Source organism: Chroicocephalus ridibundus, chromosome 10 (assembly GCF_963924245.1).
Source record: "Chroicocephalus ridibundus chromosome 10, bChrRid1.1, whole genome shotgun sequence".
In the NCBI taxonomy this organism is placed as follows: domain Eukaryota; kingdom Metazoa; phylum Chordata; class Aves; order Charadriiformes; family Laridae; genus Chroicocephalus; species Chroicocephalus ridibundus.
In genome coordinates this window covers 8,234,449-8,252,022 of record NC_086293.1, presented here as the reverse complement: position 1 = coordinate 8,252,022, position 17,574 = coordinate 8,234,449, and the positions used below count along the sequence as shown (strand labels likewise).

General features: G+C 42.3%; 1 protein-coding gene across 1 annotated transcript; it reads left to right on the top strand.

Annotated features, from left to right (window-relative positions):
- The first annotated feature begins 52 nt into the window (after positions 1 to 52).
- Positions 53 to 17,399, top strand: WDR82 (WD repeat domain 82). The gene is made up of 9 exons (XM_063347826.1): positions 53 to 445; positions 5,567 to 5,664; positions 8,972 to 9,038; positions 9,243 to 9,342; positions 10,898 to 11,014; positions 11,782 to 11,937; positions 12,061 to 12,130; positions 13,116 to 13,258; positions 13,759 to 17,399. Exons 1-9 carry the CDS (start codon positions 285 to 287, stop codon positions 13,786 to 13,788), a joined length of 942 nt encoding a protein of 313 aa, XP_063203896.1. The 5' UTR covers positions 53 to 284; the 3' UTR covers positions 13,789 to 17,399.
- Positions 17,400 to 17,574: the final 175 nt, after the last annotated feature.

Here is a 17,574-nt window from a genome sequence, read left to right as displayed (position 1 = left end):
CCCCCCTCCTTCCCAGTGTGCCCCGCGCGCCGCCCCCCGCCGTTCCCCGAGCAGCAAGATGGCGGACACAATGAGGAGGAGCCGCCTCTCCGCGGCCTGAGTGGGCCCAGCCCAGCTGGAGGGCGCCGGCCGCCCCGGCCCGCCGCTCCTCCCCGCCCTCCGCCGCTCCCCGCCGCCCCGCGAGGTCCCCCCCGTCCGCTCCCGCCGCCGCCCGGAGCCCCGCCCCGGCTCCCCACAGCCCCGCCGCCGCCCTCAGGCGCGGCCCGGCCCGGCCCGGCGGCGGGATGAAGCTGACGGACAACGTGCTGCGGAGCTTCCGCGTGGCCAAGGTCTTCCGCGAGAACTCGGACAAGATCAACTGCTTCGACTTCAGCCCCAACGGCGAGACCGTCATCTCCAGCAGCGACGACGACTCCATCGTTCTCTACGACTGCCAAGAGGGCAAGTGAGTGGCGGGGGCCCGGCCTGGGCCGTTCCTGAGGGGGTTACCTGCCTTCCGGAGGGCTGGGGGGTTTCTGGGGTGGAGGGGGGGGTGCCGTGAGGGGTGCCGGTTTGGCTGCTGCCTGTTGGGAGCGCGCTGAAGAGGTAGCAGGTTTGGCTGGTAAGCTTTGGCTTTTCTTTCTTCGTTTTTTAGCGTAGGCTTGTAAGTGAAACTGTAGCGATGTCTGACCCGGAGGGTGGGGTGTGGGGGATTCTAAACAGTTAAAGTGGGGCGCGGAAATGGGAGCAGCATGGTTTTGTCCGCATTAACGGGTGTCTCTGCTTGTTTTGTCTGGTAGGCTGGAGCCAGCCATGGTGATTTCCCACGTGTGAGAGAGTTCACTGCTGTGAGAACTAAGTAGTTGTTGAGCTTAAGGGGTTGAGTCTGATCACGTTTCCAGGCCTCGGGATGGTTGCAGATACACAAATTTGACTTTTCATGCTTCCCTGGGCTTAAGTCTCACTAGTTAAAATAGAGGCAATTGCTATGAGCAGCTACAAATATGTAATCTTAAACAGCCTAATTTGGCTGTAACTTCTTGGATAAATGTTTTAAGCCAAAAGGCTAAGATGGTGTGGCGTGCGTTTATTATAACTTCTAAAAATTTGATGGTATTTTTATTCTTCAGTGGTGCCTGAGAACGTTGCAGATAAAGGTGGTCCTCTGTGCTTTAAAACCTTTTTTTCTAGTTGCGTTTTTGTCTGTAAAGCACAATTTAAATACAAGTGCGATTTACATGCATCTTCAAACGTTGTCTTAATTTATATTTAATCAGTCAAGGTGTTTATTGTTTTCTGTTACTTATAGGTAATGAATTAAGGTGTGTGTGTTTCTCACTGAACAGAGTTGTCCAGTTTATCTTTCTTTTTTCATTGATCACACAGTGCTTGTCCTGTCCTACGGATAAAACCCTAGAAATTTGTGCAGCACTTGAGATATGGTGCTCTTGTTCAGAGGATAAAAGCATGCAAATAAGACCACCAGTGATACTTGCAGTTGATGTCTTGGAATGTATGCAAAAGACATTTGTATTCTATGAGAAGTGGAAAAAATTGAGCCAAATGATGTCATTATTCCATTAAAAACTTTCTTGGTTGGTAAAAGTATGTATTTGACTGCTTTAAATTCTTTTAAATTTTAAGTTTTAATTTTCATGTGCTTCTTGGTGTAGAGATGTAATTCTGAGGTGATTTTTCTTTTTTTTCTTTTCTTTTTTTTTTTGTAAAGTCAAGACCTTAGAAAGCATCACATATATATATATATGTATAGAAAGTGAAAGAAAAATGAGCATGTGTGTTGTAGGAGAGAGAATAAAAAGCACCGGATAATGCAGGAATGAAAAAGAAATGATTTGGAAGTACCAGGGGGTACATGTGTCAGTGTTATGTATATTTTCTAGTAAACCAGATATTCCTAGTCCTCCTGCTTTTTCAAGCAGACCACGACATCATTCTTGCTGTGTTTGAAAGATTGCACCCTGCATATTCTCTTAATTTTGTAGACCACTTACTACATGTTATTTTACACTTCTCTTCAATTTGCTTGCTTTACACGTTAAAGTTGTTGGGGTTCCCCATCTGATAGAGTGAACTCTTATTTGAAATCATTTAATTTTTATTTAGGTAAGGATAGGTAATTTTATACATACTGTGCCTGGCATGGATTGTATTCTAGATCCTAATTATACACAATAGTGGAAGGGCTGAGTGATGTTAATGCAGATCGTATTGATTGCTCCCCCCTTTCAAACTTGTAAAGAATAGTTTGATGGGTTGGGAGGCATTTGGTCCTTTCATCCATGTCTCCATCTAGCCCTGACGTATGCTTTACAGTCAGAGGATTTGCTTTAATTAAGTTAAATGTAGAAGATCGATGGTTGTCTACTGCAGTGCTACAGGGCAATGAGAGTAGTTTCGTCAAGGTAACCCCTTTTTCAGGATGGATTTCTCTAGTGGTTATAAAATTAATTTGGAAGTTTCTCATATACTATCAATTGATGTAAAAGCATGTGATTTTTAGAGGTACCTAGGGATGCAGGGTGCAGTTTTTCTCTCACCTACAAAGTTTTGGCTGTGAATTATGTTGTCACTAGAGATTCATGTGGAGATGACGAATCAAATCTGTGAATGACTGTTGTGACATGGTGGAATGTGGCAGTTTCAGGCCTATAGTTTATTTTGTTTCTTAAACCACAGTTTCAAGGGCCTAGAACTCTCACCTTCTTGTATGTGTCATTGCTAGTGAATACAATGGCCAGGAGGAAATGTCCTGCTTGCTGGGTTTCAGTATAGGATACGCTACTTCATCAAATGGCCTGAATGTTAAAACTTTTCCCCATGTAAAAGTTGCAAATTTGGGTTTTTTCCCCACTGTTAATGAGCAGTTCTGCTGGTAGAATTAAAATGCAACTGTTTGGTTATACGTTAGGTACATCCTGACCTAGTTTGCTTTGGTTTGCCGTACTAAAATGAGCCATACACCTGTGAGAGTTGGTACCAGTATGACCAAGCCCCATCTCGGTCAACTTCAGTTTCCAAAAGTGTCAGGATGGTTTAAACAGCCAAGAGCTGACAAGACAAGATTATCTCCTTGAAACACAGTTTAGGCAAGAAGCTTGAAAAATTTGTCCTGCTTCTTCATGAGCATCCAATAATTTTGGACCTGAGATTCCACTTCAATTTCAAAATGTGTAAACAATTAAATTGTTAATCTTGTTTTTTTTTTTTTTAACCTGTTCTGCATCACCAAATACCTCCACAGTAGGCTGGCTCAAAAGTATAACGAAGAATCTTACCTGTGTCTGTTGGGGCCTAAGAATGAACTCTGAAAACTTGTAGAACGCGGTTGTGTGTTGGGATGTGCAGCAGTCCTTGAGGCTGGGAACAGGAGGCTTGTGGCTGAGTTTGTAACCCTGGTATGATACAATGGTGGTCTAGCAAAGGCTTAGCTTGTACTTCAATATATATCAATTGTGTATTATTTATACAAATAAAGAAGTGGTGGATGTGGGCTCCTGCTTAGCCATAGTGTTCACCAGACAAATCAGTGAGCCTGGTTCTGGATGATGGTTTTACCCGCAGTAGGAGTGATTCAAACCAAGGCACAGATATTATTACAAACCTTGCCTGTGTTTTGTTTCATTTTTATAACAGATTTGACTTTGATCTCGTAAAACATTTTTCTTCAGTGACATCGCCTGATTTGCAAGTGGGCTAGATAGATTAATTAAAACTTGGAATTATGTTTAGGCATTGTGATTCGTTTAAAAAATATGTGAAACTTCGTTTTCTTGTTTGTCTTTTTAAATACTCAATCGTCAACAGGTGGTCAATCTTGTATGAAATGACATGTTTCTGCATGTGTCAGCTTACATGAAAACTTCACCTTTCTTAAAACACAGAAGTACTTTCTTTCCTCCTCTTTGGTAAATGTACTTTTGTCCATCTGTCGATCTTTAGTGTCTGTGTATATTCATTTATTCTCAATAGAGCTTCTAAGCTTTAAACTTTTTGTAGATAAGGAAGAGCCAGGCTAGGCATGAGAGTCTTGGTATGTTTTGAGGTTGGTGGGGTTTTTTTGTTGGTTATTTTTTGGTTGGGGTTTTTTTTTTCCAATTTGGTCAACATCATAGCTGAGGTAACTACAGAGAGCAGTGTGGGGAAGTGTATGTGTAATGTTACAGAATTTTGGTGCCTAAATTTAATATTTGATGTGGTGTTTTCAGTTTGTAACATGTTTGCCTCTGAAAATTGATTTCAAAATCTACTGGAGGAACTGAGGAAGAATCTGTTGAGATTTGGTCTAAGTGGTACAGGTGGTGTATGGGTTTTAATTACACTTGCTGTATTGGCTTTCAGTTAATGCAAGCTTGGCCCCAGCAAGTTCGTTTGAAGTCAAAGCCCTGTGGCTTCTGCTGTTTGAGAGTTAATCTTTAAAAATTAATATCTATTTTTGTTCTGATATGAAAAATCTCCAAGTCATGCTCTTGTTAGGGTGTGTCGATTTGAGGCTAATGAAAACAAGGAAGAAGTCAAGCATTTTAGAAATACCTTGTCTGAGGGTGTAGTCTGATAAACTTTTCTTTTGGCAGCAGTATTGGTTTGAACCACTCCTGCTGTTTGTGTCCATTCCCATGCTATCATCTTTGGTGTGTGTTGGTAAAATATTTTGTGGGCCTGTGTAATAACCAGAGTTATGAATTTCTGGCTTAAAAATAACTCCTGGAAGAGATTGTATTATTTCTGGTGTTGATTGGTTGACTGCCCAGCTTTGAAACCTCTGTGCTACCTCAGTTTTGCAAGAAAGAGGAAGGAAGGTGGTGGAGACCTTGTACTGCTTAAACAGGTGCTGCTGCAAGATACCCCATACCAGCTACTTCTAAGTTTACTTTGCAGTTTAAATTTCTAGTACCACAGTACATCGCTTGCTTACCAGACCCCTAACAATCTAGTTCTGTATATTGTTTTTGCTGTCACTGTAATGTCTTTAATTCTGTTGCAGAATGTTACATTTGAGTTTCATGCTTTAATTAAGATTGGATATGAGTATAATTCTCCAGTAGTTTGAGTCCCTGTGCTAGCATTACTTTTATAGACTACTGGTATATCTATGTGTTTGTGTTAATACTGAGAAGCCCTATTCTGAATGAGACACCCAGTTCTAGGTTTTGAAGTAGCATAGAACAAAAAGACAAATTATTCTCAATCTAAAATAAGCAGCAGATGAATTAGAGATTTGGATGGGCCAGGGAATGGTGAGGCAGTGCTGCTTGACATTAAGGACTCATTATGCCAGCTCCTCGTATTCTTTTTACAGTAGACATGGGAAAAAGAATTTTTGGAGGAGACAAGTGCGTTTTGCAGGTGTTACGGGGAACTCCTCAAGCCTAGGAATGGTCTTAGAGAAAGCACCAAGGTGCTTGTTTGAAAATCAAATACGAAAACTTTTATTTCCTTGTATAAAAACATTGGACTACTTGAAACAATCTTGTAATATCGCAATAAAAACAGGCCTTGTTAATGGGGTGAGTTTCAGTTTGAGCTTTTTGTTGCAGTGAGTGCAATTGTTTCTGCTTCCTTCTGACAGACCAAAGAGAACGCTATATAGTAAGAAGTATGGAGTGGATCTCATCAGGTACACACATGCTGCCAACACTGTCGTGTACAGCTCCAACAAAATAGATGGTAAGTGATCCACTAGATTTGAGCATATTTAATCTCCTTACACTTAAAACTACATGCCTGGACAAATAGCTCTTAAGAGCCAGGAAAAAATTATAGACACTTTTCAGTGATAAATGCACTGTCAGAGACAGAGGAATTAATTTTCAACTCTAATACACACCTTGGTGATATTCCCTTGTGCATGCTGATGTGAGTTTTGGTCACTGCTGCAATAACTAAGGGATGAAACATTGTTAGTGTGATAAAAGTTCAGTTCTTGATTCTGCCAGTCACCTTGCTGTTTGATACCAGTGCCACCAGTCAGACTCTGTGCCTTAATTTCTTACATGTGAAATGAGGTAGGAAGAAGATGTGGCCAGAAGGTGGGCTAAGCACCGTATCTCTGTCTCGTACACACACGAGTCAACTGCAAAGGAAGGGAATGTTTTTCCATTCTCTGTACAGAGCAGGGAGGGCAGGAAGTTCAGGTAACTTATCAGACCATTAGCCAAGCCTGGAGGAGGTCTCACAGCTCTTCTGAGATGAGCTTTGCTTCTGTTAATCTGTTTTTTCCATGTAATAGACAAAAAACCCATTTTCATACCATTTCTCCACAGTCAGTGTCTGCGATAGCTATGCTGTGTAAATCGATGACATTGAAGGGCTTCTAGAGCTTCGTGACAGGCTATCAATGTATTTGAGTTTAATTTAAAATTCAAATTTAAGAACTGGCACAGATAGATACATTAATTCTTCTATCAGGCAGTACTTCCAAAGGTTGGAAACAGCTAATGTTAATTTCAAAGTTTGTCTCAATAAGTGGGTTTTAACATTGTATTTGTAAACTCAACCATTTCTGCAACAGGGGTTTTGGTTTGTTTTTTCCTCTGCAGAGATGGAGATTGATGGTAGAGGTGCTCGTGCCTTGTGGTGTGCTTTAGGTTACTTTGGGAATTTAAAAGAGTATGAATTTAGAGCAGGTGGAAGTTACAAGTTAGGAAGTCAGGTTAAAGCAGAACAACCTGGGCCTGAAACTAGAGGAGCAAGAACCTTTCCAACAGATTTGAATTTAACAGTGTAAAAGGATTAAAAGTGTGAGGGGAAGCACTTGCCTTTTTAGTCTGTTTCACAGCCTACTTTTTATTAAGTTATTAGTTTATTATGTCACATTTATTTAATTTACAATTAATTAACAGTTTAGTGAAGCGTTTTTAATGCCATTTTGAGTTGTGAGTTTTTGTTTATAAGCACTGGTAAGCTTTTGAGGAACCAAAACTGAAGAGTTGTCATCCTGTGGGGTAGCATTGTGATGAAAACTTGATTAGAAGAAAAGAAAAACATGAGAGTGTGAATGTATTTGCTGCTGTTATGAACCTTAAGCCTAATAAAACCAACAGTGTGTTCTGTAGGGGTCCAGATACTGCTACTGTAGTCCCTAATGCATGCAGTCTTAGGCAAGGTGCATTGTATTTAACCTGTTACGCGGTTATCGGGAGGGAAAATAAACCCAGGAATATGTTATAGGAGTGCTGGCGCCTGCTCCCAGGCATTTTATGTGCTGAGTTGCTACCAGTCCACTTCTGAAGATTTCGTCAGGACCTTTCAACCTAGCTCTTCTTGCCTGATTCCAGGCTGAGGTAGTAGTTTGTACAGTTTGAGGGTCTATGATACCACCCGGTACAGGAGATAACTGTACAGGCCACTGCCTTGCCTGGGACAGAGCGCTGCCAACAAAAAGGATCACAAAGGATTACAGTTCCCCAGCACTTCCTATTTAGCAAAGGAAGATGAAATTCTGCGTGGATACTTCGGAAATCAGGTAACGACAGTTTTTGCAGGAAAAATTGAGATATGTCTTAATAGCATGCTTGAAGCATGTCGGTTCTAGCCATGATGGGGTGTGACAGTGGTGTTGGGGGTTTATGTTTTGGACAGTCACCTCAGGTCACTTAGAGCCTTTCAGAATGGTGTGTCACCAGCGTCATGTTTCCAGTTTGATCAGTCAGCTTTAGTTTTCTTGTCAAACACTGGAGGGTGATCTAGAACACTGATCTCAGCTTGATGCAAAACCTCAGGCAAAAATGGTAACTTGATAATTTTTTCACAGAAATTAAATTTTGCTTGATGAACCTTTCAAAAAGCTCTGAACACAGTAGCCCTTATGAGTGTTAAAATGCTCTGTGCATATTGCATCCTGTTGGCTCTTGTTCTTCCGAGTTAAAAGTAAAAATGTTCTTTTCCCTCAGTTTATTTTTAGAGCCTCAGCAGGACTTGGTGTTACAGCAGTATGGAGTCTCTTGGCACTAAACAGTGCAGGTGCATAATACCAGTCTCTTCCAGTCAGCAATAACTTAAACTAGTGTCCTCTAACTAGTGTGAGAAGGGATTTTGCTGCCGTTACTCTCCGATAGCAGAGGTTTAGCTTGTGCTCTTCACGTTTCATTGCTCAGATGGATCTGCACATAAAGATTAAAAAGCGGCTTCTGTGCTTTAATAATTGTTTCCTCTTACAAAGATTTCTTTTAATCATGGGAGAAAGCATCTCCCAAAATTCTGGCGGCTCTTGATATGTTCATCTGTACTCAGAATAAAATTACCACTTGAGGAATGTTGTGTTGCTGCTCTGATTTATTCAGTATATTTTTAAGATTGCTTTAGGTGGCCTAAGCTTTAGATTACTCCTCTGTCCTCTTCTTAAAGCTTAACTGCTCTGAGTGCAGAGAATTTGTGAAGCTGTTGATTGTCAGATTGAAATAAAGAAAAGATTTGCTTCTTTTTAATGGTCTTGTCCTGGCTTTGGTGTTCATGGGTTTGTCTTCTCTTTGACTAAATGCTAGAATTCACACATTTCCTATGCTTACCGTCTTGTTGGAGACTTACTTGCTTGGTACATATATTGGTAAGACAGCAAGACTCATGCCGTATAGCAAAAAAAAAAAAAAAGTGGTAGTATCAACTTTGTAAATTTGATGCTCTCAATTTTGTGAGAAAGATGGAATAAAACCTACTAGTACTTAAATTTTAGCAGCTTTGAAACTAACTTGAATAAATCACATGACAGTTTGCCTTCAAGCTGTAATATGACTTCAGACTGTGGGAAGTATCTTTTCCTGGTGCCTGATTTCCGTTTCTGCCTTGGAAACCAAGTTGTTTTATGTCAGTTTCTAACTTGATTCTTTTTCAAAGTCTGAAATCGACTTGAAATCAAACAATGAGACTTTTTGTGGCAAAATTGCTGTTGCTGTAGGGAGCAAGTTTACTGTGTGACCACTTTTAATAACATTGGGTTCATGGTATAATAAAGCTTATGGTTTGTTTGTGTTTTCAGATACAATTCGATACCTCTCCCTGCACGACAACAAATACATTCGGTATTTCCCGGGACATACAAAAAGGTAAGGTGTGGCTTGGAGACAGTACAGGAGAAATCAAAATACTGATTGTAATGAGCTTGAGTTACGTTACGTTTGATTCACTCTGGTTTTTGCTTTGTAGAACTGTTCATGGCAATTACAAGCTTGTACACAACTGCTGGGGTGGGTGTTGCTCCATTCACTTCTTTTACTTGTCTCTGATGCATGTTGTCTTCTGTGTTGCAGAGTCGTTGCTCTTTCAATGTCTCCAGTGGATGATACTTTTATTTCTGGATCCCTTGATAAAACTATTCGACTTTGGGATCTCCGCTCTCCAAATTGCCAGGTAGGATATCATATTCATGTGCACAGTGTGTTGCATTTTCAGTTAGAAGGATGAAAAATGGATGCGTGCTTGTTATAAAACAAAAATACTGCCAGAAACATGTGCTGCTGATTTAGTGTTGACACCTTCCTGGAATGCTGAAGGAACCTCAATCACAAATCTCTGAAATATGTATGTTGCATTGTGTAACACCACTCACTTTCACCAATGTCTCTGCTGGAGAGGTGCTGGGAAGAGCAAGAAATAACACCCACAGCTGATGAAACAAGAGAAGAGCTGGGTGTTGTCCATCAGCTGCTTCATCAGGCTGCTATCCCATGCAGAGTGTTGTCTTTTAGCTGGTATCTCTCCTGAGATGGGAATGGCAGCAGAAGGGGCATTGGGAGATGCATTTTATCTGAGCATTTATAGTGTGTTTGTGTTTATAATTGATGCCTCGATGCAATTAAATTTGATGAAGAAACTGATGATCTAAAGTAACATAGCAGCCATATGGTCTGCCCCCTCCTTGCATCACCTTTGTTGTTCATCAGACCTGTTTGTGAGCAGATTTAACTTTCTAGCAAGGCAAACCCCTATTTGTTTTTATCTATTTATTTTACTGGAATAGTTTACTTTAGTGGAAGCAGGCTTGTGTGGGCTGAGAAAAGTACCAGAGCTGACAGCAGGGGAGGAATGGAAGTCTAGGAGTAGAATCTCCACCTTTTATTGGTGATGAGCTGTTTTGTCCCCGTACTTGGACACATAGTGTTGTAGTCTCATATTTTCCCATCTTACTGGGACCATTTTGCTTATGAGGGGATTTGCTTATGCTGTTTACTTATTCCAGATTATGGAACTGTAAATGCAAAAGGAAGAAAAGGTTACATTTCTTACAAAATGGTTTTATCTGTCTTAAACCCAAGGTTTTTCTGACAAGAAGTCTTAATTTTGCCTTTCTCTGGGAGTGTACTTTTGCCAGTTTGTAAATTTTCCTTGGGATGAATCTCAGTCTCAGAGTTGCTACGCATGAGATAGGGTTATAACTTCAGTAGCAGTTCTGTGATTTTTTGCTAATGCCTGAAGTTGTAAGAATGGTAAAACTAGGACTTGTAACTGGAAGCTGCATGCAGCAGTTTAGGGAACAGGTTGAGGAAGTGTTACTTGTAATTTTCAATTTGCCCATGAGATGGCAGCCGTACTGCCTAGAAATACTACCGGGAAACCAGAGATGTCCCACTTTCGAGAGCCCCGAGTATTAGTTATTAATACAGCCACATCATCCTTCCTTTTCTGGGTACTTTTTGAATGGATGGCAGCTCGATTGAGGTCTTTGTTTGTTCTAATGTAAACTTTGTCTTTGCAACAAATTGGAAGCTCTGCATGATGACATGAAGTAGTCAGAGTTGCCTTTGAGAAGCTGAGTTCTGAACCTTTGTAAACCTTCAAAATTTACAATTGTAATTCAGTTATTCTGCCCGTAGGCTGATGTCCTGCTCAGAGTGGGCTCAAAGGGTGGTGGTAGAAATGCGAGCATCAGTTTTGCAAAATAATTTGGGCTGCTTCTATTTTCTAGGGTTTAATGCATCTCCAGGGGAAGCCTGTGTGTTCTTTTGACCCAGAAGGGTTGATTTTTGCTGCTGGGGTCAATTCTGAAATGGTGAAGCTTTACGATCTCCGTTCTTTTGACAAGGTGAGCTACCCTAACTTCACTTCTTAAACACTTTAGCTTGCAAGAAGTAGTCTAAACTCAGTGCTCAGAGAGAGACTCAGAGACTGGATTTCTTTACTCCAATATACTATCTGGGGTGCCTACTTTGCACCTAGAGAGTTTTCAGTAAGTACACAGAGGTGTACATGCTGTCACCAAATCCTGAAATCCACTCTTGAACCACCGTTAAAGTTTACTTCTGCTAACCCTTCAAGTTATTCCAAACTCCTTTTTAGGCTTTCTGTTGTTGTGGGTTTTTTTCCTTGCTGCTTTTTCTGGAAGAACACTGGCAAAGATGGAGCCAGAGTTGTCAGGAAAGATGGAAATTTCCAAGGAAACTGTAATTGGATGAGCAGCTGAACTGGCTAAGCACGGAGCATAATTAGTTCCATGGTTCTCAAAAAGTCAGATGACAATAACACTGGCTCAAGCTGTTGCTCCAACTTCAATTAGCAGCCTTGTTTGAAAAGTTCTTCCTACCTTAAATTAATTTCTGCTGCTGAGTGTGGTAGAGACTATTTGGTATTGAAACACCCTTCTGTGGCTCTCCTTTGCTATGGAAACTGGATTCTTACTACTTTGAAACTTAGACATGCAGTGACATGTTTTTGCCATGACACTTTCCTTTGGTATCTTGGGACTTGTTTTGAAAAATCTTAAACTTATTCCCGAGATAAGGTTAAAAGCAAACTCTTGTTAGCAGCAATGCATAGAGAGTCTACATTGTATTTCCCATTTTTTCTTTGAAGGGGCCATTTGCTACGTTTAAGATGCAGTATGATCGAACATGTGAGTGGACAGGCCTGAAGTTCAGTAACGATGGAAAACTCATCCTCATATCAACTAATGGAGGGTTCATTCGACTGATTGATGCCTTTAAAGGAGCTATCCTGCATACGTTTGGGGTGAGCATGTTCCCCGTGTTACCTCTCTGAAAACTGGTATTAGTTTTGGGAGCAGGTGCCCTTTGGTTGCCAGATTACTGTGAACATGCACTCTAATACCTGTTCTCCTGTTTTGTGCCATAGGGTTATAACAATAGTAAGGCTGTCACGCTGGAGGCATCATTCACACCAGACTCTCAGTTCATCATGATAGGTAAGATGATTCTCCTTGGAAAGAATTTCAGTGCTCTGAAATTAAGTCTGTTATGCGGGGCTGAAGTTGTGTTTGTTGGGAAGCAGAATGTATTTAAATAATACAGTGCAGCTGTAAACTTTTTTTGCATTGAGAATTTTCCATTTTGCCAGATTACTCAGCATTTTATGGACTGAAACATAAACGAGCTTGCAAGAAGACTTTTTTTTTCCTTTATATATGAATGTTATTCCCAAAAAGATAAGAAACTGGCAAACCGTTGTAATGCACGGAGACCTGTCACGTAATTTATGTCAGTGATCCTCACCCCATGGCTAGGATGTGCTCATGTGCTGCCTCAAAGCGTTTCGGGGCTGTATGTTGTGCCTGCCCTCCATTTTCTGATGAGCGAGGCACCTGTCTGTACTTGGGCCCTTGGTCTCATAGCCTGCTGCGTTTGTACACCTCTCAGGGACATTTCTGCACTGGTCACATGCTGGGGCAGCTGTATTTTATTCATGTAGCTCTTACAAATCCCCATGTCTGTGGAAGAAGCTCTGCTTAACCCTTGATAGAAGCAGTAGGCATCAGCCTAATGGCTCCCAGCATGATTCCTCTGGCCCAAGTCTGCTTCTTATTTATATGGCTGATACAACAAATATGTTTAACTTTGTGGTATTTGGTATCCCGATCCTCATTTTTCCTGGACGAGTGATGGTCTTGGCAAAACTTTTTGTTGTTGTTGTTCTGGCTGAGAACTTCCTGATTGCAGTGAAAGCGGGGTGTGTGTGTTCTTTGTTTAGCCTGTCTCTGGAGAGCACTTTATTGCACATATTTACCTTCCTGTTGTGCCCTTCCAAATGAAAACTATAGTGGAAGAAGTTCCAGAACACTTATTTCTGTTCATGAGGCATACTTGTTCCTACAGTTCTTGGACAGAAAAGACTATGTACTTCATTTTCTCTGTTGGTCTCTCCAGTGTCCTGTTTTCCATTCTTGCCTGCAGGTTCGGAGGATGGGAAGATTCATGTTTGGAATGGGGAAAGTGGGATGAAGGTGGCTGTGCTGGATGGGAAACATACAGGTCCTATAACCTGTCTGCAGTTCAACCCGAAATTCATGACTTTTGCTAGCGCATGTTCAAATATGGTAAGGAAAGTGTTTTAAGTTCCTCCTAGCTCAATGGGATGCTGAGCCTTTTAGAAACAAACCTGAGAAGGCTTAATGCCACTGGTGGGCATTTTCTTGGGCTTTGGTGAGAGCCAGGCCCCTGTCTGTTGTGCCTTGATTGCGCCTTACCTGGCAGGTAGATATGTGGGCGGCTCACCTGGCAAGCCAGCGTTTGAACACACACATGAAAGCAGAGCAGTGAGTGAATGCACATGTAGAGTGTGAGTCCTTTAGGTTACTGTACGCAGCTGGTATTTTCAGTTTGTGTGAGACTGGCTTGCTCTGGAGACCGTGCAACGCAAACCAAAGCAGCGTAAGCAAGGCTTGTAACCTTAAACTGTTGGCAGGGTGTTGCTGCCTCTTAGGTAGTCTCTGCCTGTGTGCTTATAGAAGGTAGCAGTGATAAGCTCCTGCAGTGTGCTGTAGGAGAGATTTGTGTTCTGCTCTGTAAAAGATGTTTGTTCTTTCCTCTTTTGTAGGCCTTCTGGTTGCCAACTATCGATGACTAATTCCTACGCTGCAGCTGTTGTCAGATGACTTCCATACTGCTAACAGCAGCACATCATTGCAAGCATAGTATTGGAATTGCCTAGGTCTCCTAGACTGTGTTCCTGTTCCTGCGTATGTTTCCATATGTCTTACCTTTATTTGCTGCATTCCTTTGCGAGGACTCTTCCACTCAGCCTCCTAGCATGTTCAGAAGCGGCATGCTACACGTTCTCACCTTCCAGTCCGTGCCCAGCAGGCTTCAGCCGAAGTTGGAACTGACACAGTATTATTTCTAACAGCAATTAAGTCTGTTTTATTTACAAAATGTTTGTGGCATTTTTTAAGCTGTAATTGTGTGTTTTCCTTCTGTAAGTGCAAACGGCTATTGATGTTCCAAGGTGGAACGTGCAGTTCCTTCCCATAAGTGCATGTTTTTTCACATCTGGGATCTCTCCGGTTTCACTGCAGTCCACAGATGCAAAGTTACTTCTGTGCCAAATGTGAACACTGACAGTGACCAACTGATACAGCAGATGCTGGATTCTCTTGCAGTGGAACGTGCACTGAAGAGTGGATGACTGTAAATTTTCATTATACATCCTGTCATCCTTTTATGGCAATTTAGCGTGCGACAAACTGTGCAGGTTTTGTCCACTGCCAGAGCTTGCCGAAGCCTCCCTGCTGTTTGCTGTGCCAGATCCCGGAGGGCGCAGACAGTGCTGGTGAGGTGCGGTCAGTGTCCCAAGCAATAAAGGAGTCTGACAGCAGGAAGATGGAGAAACCAAACCGGGACTGAAAGCACAGTCTGCCTGTGTACCTTCCTTATGTATCATCTTGGCTGATCTTTTACTTGTAAATAGCGTTGGGGGGAGGGCAGTGGGAATGGGCCATATTTTTTTACTTTTAGATATTAAAGAATATGATGTGGGCCAGTATTGTGGGGTGTCTAGGCTGTTTACCTTCACCGATGCAGTTTTCTCTTCCTGGTTTGTAAATAAGCTCCATTAAATTCTCCCCACACCAGGCTTAGACCTGTATCCCCTTGCTGGTAAAACTGACTTGCAGTTAGTTCATCTTGCATTTTGTTACAGGTTTTGCAGGTTTTCAGTGATAGCCCTGAAAGAGCAACGATGTTTCCTTTGTCAGATGACGTTTTCAAAATTGAATTTTAAAAACTTCACATGTGACTGTGCTGACTCTGCTTTGCTGTGGCCCTGCTGCAAGGAACGCCCCTGCAAAAGGACGGGAGGGATGTGCTCTCCTGCCTCAGAGGGGCTTGTGGGTGAGTGGCACACAAAGGCTGGCGAGCTGGTCTTCAAGCCTGGTTCCAGTTTCTTTTTCCTGAAGCATTGCATTGATCAGATGCATCCACCAGCAGGCTGGGACAGGCTTGGCGTAAATATGGCGTTGATTGTATTTTTGCCTTTCCAAACACACTTGGCTTCTTGTGCTGGGTCACAGCTTGGAAAGTCCATTCTATCCTTTGCCCAGTCACATGTGCTTCCCCTCTCCTAAATGTAAAATGCCAGTAAGGTGAGAAGCACAGCAGTGGGCGTGTTCTGTCCGCTGTCAAGTGCAAGTCCATACTGTAGAACAGTGCTCGAGGACTTTCCCTTAGGTCAGTTGTCTAGAACATCCCTTATTACAGCAAAGTTCGTCTCAGCTCTCTCAGCTGTGGTGCCCTGTATATATTTCGGATTATGTCTCCCTGGCAAAGTAAATCAGCGTGTAGAATGGCTTCTTCTGTTTTGCTTTTCCTTGCCTTTTTTTTTTTTTAACAGCCCTTGTCAGTGGAAATGTGCTGTGCTGAAGGGCTGGGGATGGGGAATGAGCGTTTCTCCACTGTTGATGCTGAGCCGCAGCATTTGCCTGTGGCAGTTGGCATGAGGACTGCCGTGCACGAGGCATTCTGATAAGCTTGATGTTTGAACTGATGCTGTGGTTGAAGCTTCTCCTTAGGCCCCATGGGTTGCCTCTGCTGATGCTACTGCATGAGTTTAGAGCCGTTTCTAACAGCATGGGTCTGTGGCGTGAGTTTGCCACCCTCCTAGAAGGGAGGAGGGAAGGGAACAGTGGACTGATGCTTTCGATCTTGACAAACAGGCCTGCTGTTGGAGACGCAGATGAAAAATTTGTACTACTACAGCAGCATCCCTCTTCCTGGTGTGTACTGTCCCACTGTCACCTATAAATGCCCATCGTGAAGGGAGATGGTTATCTCGGTCCCCACAGTTGACTAGGTTTCCACAGCCACCTCTTCAACTCGGTATTGTTGCATTTCAGGCTGCTTGGTGCTATTTTACCATTGTTGGTGTTTCTGTAAGCAGCCGTATTTTGCAGTGCTTTGTAACATAGAGGTATTTGGGGTTTGTAGCGCATTTTAACAGTTAAACTTCAGCATTCAGTAGCAAATCATTCAGGGTTTTACCAAGTCTGTTGCCTGAGGAAGTGAACAGAGAGCCCCTGCGAACATTCTTCTTGTTACTTTTCACAGAGAAGCATTTGGAAGTCTTTTACTCTAAAAATGCTCTTTGCTAATGTGGTTCCAGTGCTTGTCTAAGGACAGTTGTTCAGCTCTCTTCTACATGCAGTCTTGTAAAACATTGTGCGTTGTAGCATGAAATCTTTAAGAAAAAGAGGACCAAAGGACTGATCTGGAAGGATGCGTACACTGAGAACATCAGTGGCTTTCTGGAGGGAGGAGAACTTTACAGGTTCATGCGCAAGACAGCACTAATGCTCAGTTCAGAATTAAAACCGAATGCCTTCCCAGGGCTGAGTGCCACCCACCCAGGTAACGACTTCTTTCTTGCTTAATGTAGTGCTGTGTGTTTTCCATCTGCCTTGAAGAGAGGGAAATGTGCCAAGTATTGTCAAGAAACACGAGTATCATGTGTTTCTAGAAGGTTAGGAAGGAAAGGGGAATAAAACTTTTAGCTTCCAGCTTTCACGTGTTTCTCTAAAAGTATTGGGACTGCAATTCCTGTGCTCTTCAAGGCAGGCAGCTAACCAGAAACGGACCTCATTAAAAACAGCACTCCCAGGTCTAACAGCGTGTCCAACCTTATGTAAAACCAAGCAGGAAACAGCATTACCTCCCCAAATTTGACGTTTAAAAGATGAATTCCCCCCCGCCATATTCTTTGGGATGAAGTAAAGACCTTCAAAACAAGAGGGGAGTGAGACTCAACAGTCCCTTTCTAAGCAGTGGTGGTGGCGGAGCACATCTGCCTGGGCTGTAGGAGACTTTGGGTGTAATCTCTTCTCCAAGTTAGTCTTTGAGAGTTTTGAGGCACCCAGGTCCTTGGTTAAGTCCCAGCCCCTGCTCTGGGGGACACAGGAGCAATTGAGTGACCAAATTTGGAAGCAGCAGTGTATATTTTTCCAATGCCTCTTGACTATATTTGCACTTTAAGAGACTTCACCTTGGTTTTGGGTCAGGGGCTAGGATGCTGGCGAGCCTTTCAGAAACTGGTCTTTATGGTCATGAGCTGGTATGCGGAGTTTTACTCCTAGGTGGTATCTGCCAGATGAGTGTAAATACATGAAGTCAAATTATGCTTTGTCACAAAATACTACGTATGTGGAGAATTCAGTGTTGTGGCTGTTAACAATAAATATTTTGTAGAGAGATCACCGAGTGCTGTAAATTCTGCATTTGTCTGGTGTGATGCAACTCGCTGGTTTCTTAAGAGGGGGAATGGGAAAATCATCCTCTTTTTTTAAGGCCCCTTTGTTTTGTAAAGTCCAAAGCTCTGTAGTGGAAATGGTGATGCTCTGAGCTATCCTTACATAAATTACCCATT